The sequence below is a fragment of the Coffea eugenioides genome, chromosome 3, assembly GCF_003713205.1.
Source record: "Coffea eugenioides isolate CCC68of chromosome 3, Ceug_1.0, whole genome shotgun sequence".
NCBI classification, from domain to species: Eukaryota; Viridiplantae; Streptophyta; class Magnoliopsida; order Gentianales; family Rubiaceae; genus Coffea; species Coffea eugenioides.
This window is the reverse complement of record NC_040037.1, coordinates 18982962-18993595: the sequence shown is the minus strand read 5'-3', so window position 1 is coordinate 18993595 and position 10634 is coordinate 18982962. Positions and strand designations below refer to the sequence as shown.

Genomic DNA, 10634 nt, shown 5'->3' with positions numbered 1-10634 from the left:
ATAAAGAAAAAAGGCCTAAAATGGGGCTTAGAATATGCCACGGTTTGATCCTAAAATAATAATTAAAAAGAATTTTTAGAAAAATAGAGTTGCCACTTGGTAACGAATTTAGGTGTACTAAATCATCCAAAATATATTTTAAATAAAAAATAAATAAAATCCTTTTAAACCACTCCAGATCTTTGAAAATGAGAAAAAATGAGTTCAGGAATCATGGTTAAAGAAAAGGAAGGCAACAGTTTGATAGGTTCAAACCTAAGGCACCCTTTCAACCTAACGAAGACTAGTTGCAAGATTAGTCAAAAATTTTTCTAATCTAACCTTTAACTCATCACATTTGGATGTTTCTTATATGAATGCAAAACTAAATTTAGGGGGATCGAAAGGGACGAAATGTCTCTTCAAGACTTAATTGGTGCAAACCACATTAATTATGAAACCCAAAAATGATCCCTCGAAAAGCTCACGAATATGCAAAAGATGAGAATCAAAAGAAAATTATGATACATACATGATCTAGAAGAGGGGAATGCAATATAACGAGTATCGGAGACTAAGATTCATGACGCAATTTTCCTTCTTATAGAGGGGTAATAGTATGCTAAGGTTAAAAAAGTCATACTCGCCCATTTTTCATATTCGAAGGGTGACTCTTCTAATCTAAACAAGCAAATGGATTAGCTTTTTTTTTCTAATATCTAAATGATATGATTTGCGCACATAGGGATAAAGGAATAAGAGGACATATCATGAAAATAACTTAAAAGAAAAAATGCATGAAATGCAATAAATGTCACACAAAACACGAATTTAGCGTGTCGATGGTCTAAAGTGTCTAGCGTTGGACTAGCCCATTTCTACAAGTTCTCACTAGCGTTGGACTAGTGAGAAATCGGGAAGAAAAGTCACAACTAACATTGGACTAATGTGGTAACATCATATATTTATTATAAATAAATAAAGTATATAGAGCATAATTAAATAAATAAACACATAGAGCACATAGATTACATAGTACAAAGGCATAATATCTACATGCAAAATTCAAGAAAAAAACAAATAAACATGTAAGCACGTAAACACACAAACATACAAGTAATAAGATCTAACTATTACATTGGGAGCCCTAACTATATTTTAAAAGAGGAATATACGATAATAAATTTATCCAACCTATCTATTACATTTGTCTAACTAAATACATTTCTTGGGCAAGAAGACACAACCTATCTATTACAATTTAGTATTTAAATGCCTTCCAAACAAACATCAAAATTAAATAAAATAAATGAAAGATTAAAATGAATAAAATGAGTAAATAAAAGAAAAAATACATAAAACATGCAATCATACATAAAAACACATAGGAGCATATAAAAAGAGTTTAAAGAATAACAGAGAATACTTCCCTTGAAATAGTGGCTAAATGAGAAAGATGGAAAGTTGTCACTTTTTTAAAATTAACAAACGGGTCAATGCACCAATTTAATTGATAATTAAAAAAATGTAAGCATATACTAAATTTCCATTATTATTCTGAAAAATGTAAATAAAGCAACCAAAATTTATAAATTAAATACATTTAAATAAAGCACAATTTGCAATTAAAGAAGAGAGACAATTGCAATTGAGAAATAATAAAAAGTAGGGACTAAATTATAAAAATTAGAAAGTTTTTGGGGTCAAATTATAATTTTTAAGAAGATTAGGGGTCAAATTTAAGTAAAATAAAGTTTAGAGACCAAAATATAATTAAACTAAGGACTTAAGTGAAAGAAATTCAAAAATTTAGGGTTATAGCAAAATTATTTAAAAGATTAAGGGCTAAATTGTAAAATTTGACTTCTGATTTAGGCAAAATGTCTAGAAGCAAAATTGGGCCAACACTTTTAATATATTAGGCCGAACTACTCTAGCCCAAAAGGAAAAATGTAGGCTAATTCAATAAAAAAAAAGTCCAAAGAAACTGGTAAAAATTCAATAGAGTGAAAATATTTAATTTAAAGAACGAAAGCCCAGTCACAAGCCAAACGAAAAATAAGCACACTACAAGAAATTTGGCCTTTTGTGACAATACAAAGTCATCACTAAAAATCCAAAAGTCGTCATTATATGAATATAGTGACGACTTTTCCCATTGTCACATCGTTGTCACTAATTCTATGTCACAAATAGGTACCTGTGACAACCTATATAAAGTCGTCACTAAATATTAATATTTAATGACGAAGAATAAGTCGTCACTAATGAATAGTTTTCTGTGACGACATTTCTTGTCACTGTTGCAAAAATTTTTTTGTCATAAAAGATAGCAAAAGTCGTCACAAATGTGGACCTGCACAGTGACGACTTGAACTTGTCACTCTCACTCCTAGTATTCTGTGACAAGAATGGTCGTCACTTACAAATTTGTCTCCAACAGCTGCAATTGTTCATTCCAAATATAACATTGCCATGGCTCTCGTTCTGATAGTTATAGCCAAAAAAATTAAATTTGGCTAAGAGTGACATCTTTTGGGGAGGTTGTCACTGAATTTTTTCTAAAGGAGTTGAAATTAACCGATACAAATATAGTATTGCCATGCCATTTTCAACAAATATAACAAAACATTCAATATGACAAAAGGCAAAACCAACATAGAATATATGCCACAAATTCATATATTTGGCCATAACACATCTCCAAATTAGTCAAAACAGAAGTGAACCACAAATGTTGGGAATATAGTAATCCCACATAATCAGTTGTAAGTTCTAATGGCCAATACATATCCTTCCCAAAAGATAGAATACTAGATTTTGCCACTAAAGCATAGACTACACAGCTGTGGTCAGATTTTGAGCATCTCTTGCAGCACGAGCATCAGTCTTCTCATGATCAAAATATGAAGTTAGACTGCATTGAAAATAAACTTTTCTTTAGAGTTTCAGCATATCCAACTACTGTGAACTTAAGTAAAAAAAAAAATCAGTCAAGCTATGTTAGTGCACTCAATAATAACCTGAATAATAAGAATGCGCATGTGCTTTGTTAGTGCACTCAATACAAGCTAACACTCTGTTTTGTAGAAAAGAATCCAATACTATCAACTATTTCCAGGAACTCCATTTAACTTGACCAATTGTTTTTCCAATAAATCATCCTCAAGTGCTTAAGGTCTCACTAAGATACTAGTTTCAATTCACCAAGCATACATCAAAACCCTTCCTTATTCAAAGGCTTATACTTCAAGAGGAAAACAGAGATGCAATATAACAGCATTGCCAATTGCAGATTTCAGCCTTATGTACAGAAGGTCTTCTCTTTCTTCCAATAGCTAACTTCATCCAGCTTGCCTTGTGGCACTGGTTCATATTTCCATTTGAATTTCTATTCATGGCTTTGGTTTGTGTGGATTCTATACACTAGGTGCAACAAAAATTACTAAAATTTGCAAAGATTTATATTGTGGAAAGAATGACAACTCACTTTATGATCTACATCTGTGTTATGGCTCAACCATGCATAGGCCTCTTTGAAGTCATAAAAAATGCGAAGGCCATCATGAGATTGACTTGTTAGCACTATGAAGGGTATTGAACATGCTTCTGCTGCTGCCCAGACACAATGAACCTACATGAAAAATCATCTGTAAATAGTGAAGAGCTCAACCAGGAAGCCAAAGAACAACATGGAAATCCAGCATAAGGACCAAAAAGTACAACCAAACTTTTAAGTGTTGCTTTCATCTCAATCTTTTTGCGAACTTTTCAGAAAGCACTCACAGGTTATATTATAGTATTTGGAGTTAAATTTGCAAAAAATGTGTAATTCAGAATGGCACGACTAAAAGAAAGGTCTAAATATTACATTGACAAGACCTTTTTATTATGGGAAAAAATGCTACCACAGTCATAACAGCTACAATTGGGTTTTTCTCAGTCATGAGCAGCAAACTAGTAACAAACAAAAAGATAAAAGAATTCCTCTTTTACTAGACCAAATTAAGCATACATACCACATAGAACGCAACCAACAAAACTAGTAAAAATATAGCAATGACAGATGCTTCAACAAGTAAAACCAAAGACCTTCTCTAATCAGATGTAAAAATTTCTGATGTACTAGGCAACTGAAATATGAGCGAATGAGTAAGAACATCAAAAGCTCCTGAAAGAGAAATTCCAGGCATTTTGCATACTGCTGGACCAAGTACAAGCATTAGTGGCACCTGTAACAACAAAAGAGAACGTTGCTCAACATAGTGGAAGCCAAGAGAGAATAGTATTAAGCTTACATATTTCAAATTAATCTCACCATGACACCTGAAAAATATACTAATGTAACTATGTAAAGGATGCTAAAGGAGCTTGCATCAGAAAGTGGCAAAAAGCATGCCTGCAATTGCAAACAAGATAGATTGGATATGAGTAGCCACTCCACTAGAGAGAACTATATGTATAAAGTTAAAGCATCAAATTTCAAGTTTGGTTACTTCTTTTGCCTTGAAACTACTTAGATAGATTCCAAGCAAATCATGAACTCGCAACTAGAATTCGACAGACAGAAGAGACTCACGGATCAAGCAGACTTAGACTACGCCCACTCCAACCCTTAGTTGGGCTGGAGGCTACTAATGCTATAAGTACAGTCACCATGGCACAGCAAATTACCCTGAAATTTGAATGACAAGTAATTAAGTCAACCAAAAAATTTTATGAAACTCTTAGCTACTACTTACACAATATAACAGCAAGCAAATTTCTTTACAAACTACAAGTAAAGGCACTTATAGGCCAACTGAAAACACAAGCGTAACAGCCACTTTTAACATTCTTAGTGACAGAATCCCTTTAATATAGTAAACAAGAGCTACAACATGAATAATAATAAACACCTGTACATGCCCAAGAATGGAAAAGTAAAATTAGAGATTAAGAGCAACATAAGGCATAAATTTAAAAAGATTGAGAAGCATAAAAAAAGTAAAAGCGAATCCCTGACTACAGTAATAGCGAATGAGAAAGCAAGAATGGCAGAAAAACCAGCCAGTTGGAACTAACCAAAAATGAAGCAAAATGCTCGGATGCCATGACCGGATTAAAGCCCAGAACAGGGACCAAAGCAGCCAACAATGTTCCCAAGACAACTTATATTTGAAATTACAAAGACATTAGTACAAGGATGAGTAGAATAACAGCGTTAAAGAGGCATATTTATCTTAAAGACATTACTAATTCAATATAAATCAAAACAGATTTGGACAATACTACAACCAGACATAAAAACCGATAATACAGCCCAAACCAAAATCATAGAAACAACTAAAAAGCTGGAGATTGATGCCAAGGGTAAAAATAAAGACATAAAATAATAGGTCACTTACCATAAGAAATTGTGGATTCAACATATCTGGAGTTCAATTCAAACTCCTCTGCCACTTCAAATACGCTAACAAACATGTTTCAAGAGCAAATTACCAACTGTGGTAGCAATCACAATGGTCAAACAAACTAGAGAACGGATAATCCATAAGTCCAGCAATTGAAAAGAAATATGGCTCGCTATGGCTCTAAAACCCTGGTAAGGACGATGATCAATGCAATAAAGGTAAACAGCAAAAGAGAGATAACAAAAATTTCGAAGGTAAAATCCTTCAATGTCTTAGTAATTCAATTTCATCTCCTAACGGCAATTAGAGTTTTCCGCTGGTAGATGAATATATCAAAACTGCCTTTGACATTGACAATTTCCACTTTGGAGTGCATAAAATTAAAACGCAGATACAGGTACATCAGATTTCATAAATCTAGCACTTCGACTCACTTACTAAACCAATAACCAAAACAATTAAAAAAAACTCCAAATCGACTATACTAATAATATTTCTTAAGCAGTAGACCAATCGCACATTTAACATTTTTCCTCCGAGAGAGAGAGAGAAGGTCCTTTCCATAATCGATATTAAATTATTCATCCACATCACCTACCTACTATGTGCGTACAATAATTCCCCATCCAGACACATAACAGAATATACCTGCTTGAGTTCAGGCCTAGACAAATTGGACATGGCGAAAATTTTCATAGCATCATTGCCAGTCAAGCGGCTATCGCCGTCTGCACAAAAGGAAAAGTAGAATGCTAAGTAAATAAATCTATAAGAAAGAAAGAAAAGAAAAATAAAAAGAAAGAAAGAAAGAACATAGTTAACGATTAATTGGAAGCGAAGAACAGCAACTGAATTAATTTGAACGAAAAAGTTATGACCAAAAAAAGAAGGAAAACCTGAGTCGGCGAAGTTGAACCAATACTCAAGATTTAAGTGGAAAATTTGACCCATAAACTCAAGATTCAGTCTATCCGACCTACATTTGACAAAAAAATATCGAAATTAGATGGAAAATATTGAGATTACATACCTCAAATTATGCCTTCACTCCCTTAGCTCTTGTTGTCCTTAAGATTCAGTCTTCGAACTCTGGCTTTCCCCCAAAATTCACGGCCAATTTTCTGTGTTCTTGCCAGCAAGCAAGTGCAGCACCAATCTAGGGATTTTTGCTATTTGCGAGGTCACTAAAGTTGCCCAAATCCTTTGGGTAGCTCAAATTAGGGATGAAAAAGGTGATTTAAAGTGATTTTGTGGATAATTTCAGCAAGATGACAGTAAAGCATAAGAAGAAATGGAGAAGATGATAATGTCCGAAACTTTCAACGAGAGAGAGAAAATGCGGTACGAAAATTTTCAACGAGAAAGAAGAAATGATAAGTGTTGTGAGTGTTTTAGTTTAACTCTTGCCAAAACGACGTCGTTTCTATCTCATTTTGTTCACCCCGCCTCTACACCTTGAATTTTCAGCTTCCCGCTTCCATTTTAACTTAGCACAAAAAGTAACGCTTTCATTCTTTTTTGTACAAACTATTTGAACCTTTCTTTATAAAAATAACGCCTTCTCTAATATCTCTTTTTTTTTTCCCATCTATGTGTAATTAAGATTGTTTATTATTTTGAACTTTTTTAACTCACAAGTTGTATTAAAACTTTATTTGTAATATTAAAACTTTAGAATATGAAATTTTAATATTTTTGGATTTTTTTTACTAACATAGGATTTTTTTTGGATCTCTATGACAAAATAATGTTCAAAAACTAAAAATTTTATTAAATAGGATTTTCTTAAAAATTTTATTAATGTTCAAAATAATGTTTATTGAATTTTTTTCTTTTTTTTATTAACATAGGTTTTTTACTAAATTTTGAAAATTTATTTTTACCGAGCAGCTCAGCAAAGGTCGAAAACTTGAATCAAAGCATCTCGACATTAGGACCTCTACCAAAAATAATGTTCAAAAACTAAAAGGCTTATTACAAATATGTTTATGATTCAAAAAAAGATCTTTAAAGGCAAATATTTTTGTTATCAATTTAATAATGTTATCAATTATGCACGAAGTGTGGTCTGACAAGACCAAACAATCTGTTTAGTTGATCAAATAACCAAAATGGTTTACTAATACATATATGAAACACTAAATCTATTTGATACAAGTACTGATTCATTAACCATAGATCCAATTTGATTATTGTAAATTGTAATACATAACAAACTCCAGTCATGCAATTGTCAAAATTTTTACTTAATTTCATATTAAATTTTATTATTCTCTCCGCTTATTATTTTCACACTATGTTAATCAGTAATTTCCTATATATTGTCAAGAGAACTAAATAATGAATTCATAATATTTTTTAAATTTATAACTAGCTATTAGTTAAGTTTGGAATAATTAAAAAATAGGTAAACATCTTTTTTTACAATACCTTCCTCATTTTGCTAATGATGAATATAACCTAATGTGTAAAAGCATAGGGTGCCATAATAGAATTAATACAACCTTTCTTTATCGCATACGAGGCTAAATTGCAAAAGACACTAGTGTCATGGTAGAGTTAATGAGATTAGTTTACCAAATATGGGCCTAAAATATAAAAGTTCAGTGAAATAACATAATTAATTAAATTTATTTACAACACATGGGCCATATCAAAAAATTAATGTGGTATATGGGGCTAAAATGTAAAATTTAGGGTGTCATAGTAGAATTAATAAAATTTATTTATAACACATGGGCCATATTGAAAAAATTAAGGTGGTATATGGGGTCAAAAAGCAAAAGTTAGGGTGCCATAATAGAATTAATAAAATTTATTTACAACATATGGGCCATATTGAAAATATTAGGGTGACATAGTAGAATTAGTGAAAGTGGGATGAGAATAAACGCTTTGTACAGTGACGACTACTTGTTGTCACTAATTTAGAACGTATCACCATACTGTGACGATATTAAAAAGTTGTCACTGAAATTGGTCCTACAGTGACAACGTCTTTTCCAGTCATCACAATGTTGATCTCCTGCCAGACTGCATAGTTGCGCGCCATCCATACTGTGACGACTTATCCCTTGTTGTCACTGTTGACGGGTGAACCCACGATCAAGCATGACGACTTTTAGTGTCGTCACTAAAGTCTTCAATTGTGACAAGTTTCTATGTTGTCACAGAGAATGTTGTCACAAAAGGCCAAATTTCTTGTAGTGGCACAAGTCCACCAGAAAAAATGAAACCAGCCCAATGTTTTTTCTTTCCTTTTTTTTCTCTTTTTTTCTCTTGCTTTTTTCTTCTTCTTCTTCTTCTTCTTCTTCCCTTCTCTTTTCTTCTTCTCCGGTGGAGTGAAAGCTTCAGCGGCCAACGATCATGGCTGATGCCGCCTCAGCAGCTGGTCGCTGGCAATATTTTTTGTCAGAAAAATTCATCAAAATGCATCTCTCTACTCGATTTTTTGCATAGAATCCGTTTAGGACTTGATTTTTCACGAAAATGCACGAAAAGTACCAAAATAAGTAATTTACAGTCGGATTTTTATTTTTCTAATTCACCCAAATCTTCACCAAAATTCACAAAATTTACACCAAAACAACCCTTATGGATCCTAGAGTGCAATTATGGTCTTAAATGAACAAGAAACAACCCAACTTAATTCAATTTTTCCCTTTGGCATTTTTCAAACACTTTATATGCATAAACAAAACCCAAATTTCAATCGTCAAATCGACTGCTCCTTTTTTTATCTTTGATTTGTAGAAGAAAATGCATAAATATTGTTGTATCTTCTCAAGTTCATTAGTTCATGTATTTGGTGTACTATACTCATAAATGGATATTAAGTGAAGTTCATGTATTTTTACTCTTAGATTGCCTATAAATAGAGGTAGTCTAAACCTCTCTTGTGACAACTTGAGCTTAAAGTATCTTAGATTTGCAAAACCAACTTCTTGCATCCCTTTCTTGTGAAATTAAGTTTAAACTTGTTATAGGCTAGTTTTCGTTTCCATTATATCTTAGAGGTAATTTGCCATCTCAACTCGGTTAGCAAGATAGTGGGAGCAAATAACACCTTAAGGAGAGTGATCGCATGCCTTGGAAACTTTCTTGAATTCTCCAAAATTAGTTTAGTCAAGTTCTTGAAATTATTCTTGTAATAGCTTTGTAATAGATTCCTTACACTTGTAATCCCTATTTCCTCCAACAGTCTAAAAGTGTTATTTGAGACTGGTATGGAGTTTACTCAAGAATCAAGACTTTGTCAACTTGAACCGCTTGGATGAAACCGGAGCCAATTTCAATAGGTGGAAGGATAAGATGATCTTCTTCTTGACAGTATTGAAGGTGGCATACGTGTTGAATTCGGATCTTCCAAAAATTCCTCCTCCAAAGGATGACGATTCAGAGGCTTTGAAGAGACAAAAGGAAAAGCGTGAAGAAGATGAAGTGGTATGTAGATGTCATATCCTCAATACTTTGTCAGATAGTCTCTATAATTTATTCACAATCGTCAAGTCACCAAAGAAGATTTGGGCTACTCTTAAGTGTCAACATATCAATCAAAAGCAAGGCTCAGATAAGTTTCTTATCAAAAAATACTTTGAGTTCAAATTTACAAACAATTTTCCACTTCTTGATCAAATTCAGAATTTGCAATTGATTGTTTCAAAACTCAAAGATTTAAGAGTTGAAATTTCAGAAGCATTTCAAGTGGGAGCTATTATTGCTAAGTTACCTTCTAGTTGGAATCACTACCAAAAGAAATTGCTTCATACTTCTGAAATTTTGACTTTAAATGATGTTTTGAAACGTCTAAGGATTGAAGAAGATACTATAAATCTTCAAAAAAAAGATGTGAATGGTGAATCTAAAGTGAAAGTGAAAGATGGGTTTAAACTGAATTTTGTGAATGAAAGAAAGTCTTTCAATTTCAAAAGGAAGAAACCTGAAAATACTAATTTTAAGGAAAGAAGCAGTAAATGATGAAATGGATTCATTGTTATCTAACGGAACTTGGATCCTAGTTGATTTACCATATGGTTCTAAACTTATTGATTATAAGTGGATATTTTGAAAGAAATATGCCACGGATGGATCCATACTAACCTATAAAGCTAGGTTGGTGGCCAAAGGTTTTAAACAAAAGGAAGGTGTTGATTATTTCGACACATATGCACCGGTTGCAAGAATTGCATCCATTAGATTACTTTTGCTCTTGTGTACATCAAATGGATGTCAAGACAGTCTTTCTAAATGGTGATTTAGATG

General features: G+C 32.6%; 1 protein-coding gene across 9 annotated transcripts; it reads right to left on the bottom strand.

Annotated features, from left to right (window-relative positions):
- Positions 1-2617: 2617 nt before the first annotated feature.
- On the bottom strand, positions 2618-6909 carry LOC113767119 (dolichyl-diphosphooligosaccharide--protein glycosyltransferase subunit STT3A-like). Of its 9 annotated transcripts, none has more exons than XR_003467864.1 (9): positions 6403-6899; positions 6021-6100; positions 5367-5463; positions 5044-5129; positions 4559-4654; positions 4298-4378; positions 4072-4211; positions 3470-3613; positions 2618-2896 (listed from the first exon to the last, which is right to left on the bottom strand). XR_003467864.1 is itself a non-coding variant. In XM_027311297.1 (6 exons), exons 1-4 carry the CDS (start codon positions 6321-6323, stop codon positions 4077-4079), a joined length of 351 nt encoding a protein of 116 aa, XP_027167098.1. In that variant the 5' UTR covers positions 6324-6391; the 3' UTR covers positions 2618-2896; positions 3470-3613; positions 4072-4076. The 9 variants fall into 9 exon arrangements, 2 of the variants coding, with proteins under 2 accessions (XP_027167098.1, XP_027167097.1); XR_003467865.1 differs by having other exon boundaries at positions 5367-5431; positions 6403-6898; XR_003467861.1 differs by having other exon boundaries at positions 5367-6100; positions 6403-6905.
- Between the last annotated feature and the right edge of the window lie 3725 nt (positions 6910-10634).

Excerpts from the sequence above, each read along its gene's own strand:
- LOC113767119 (XM_027311296.1), bottom strand. The coding sequence starts at position 6,323 with ATGGGTCAAATTTTCCACTTAAATCTTGAGTATTGGTTCAACTTCGCC. Across the intron at positions 6,101-6,268 it reads GTTCAACTTCGCCGACTCAG|ACGGCGATAGCCGCTTGACT; the intron begins GTTTTCCTTCTT and ends CCTTTTGTGCAG. Across the intron at positions 5,130-6,020 it reads CTAGGCCTGAACTCAAGCAG|TTGTCTTGGGAACATTGTTG; the intron begins GTATATTCTGTT and ends TTCAAATATAAG.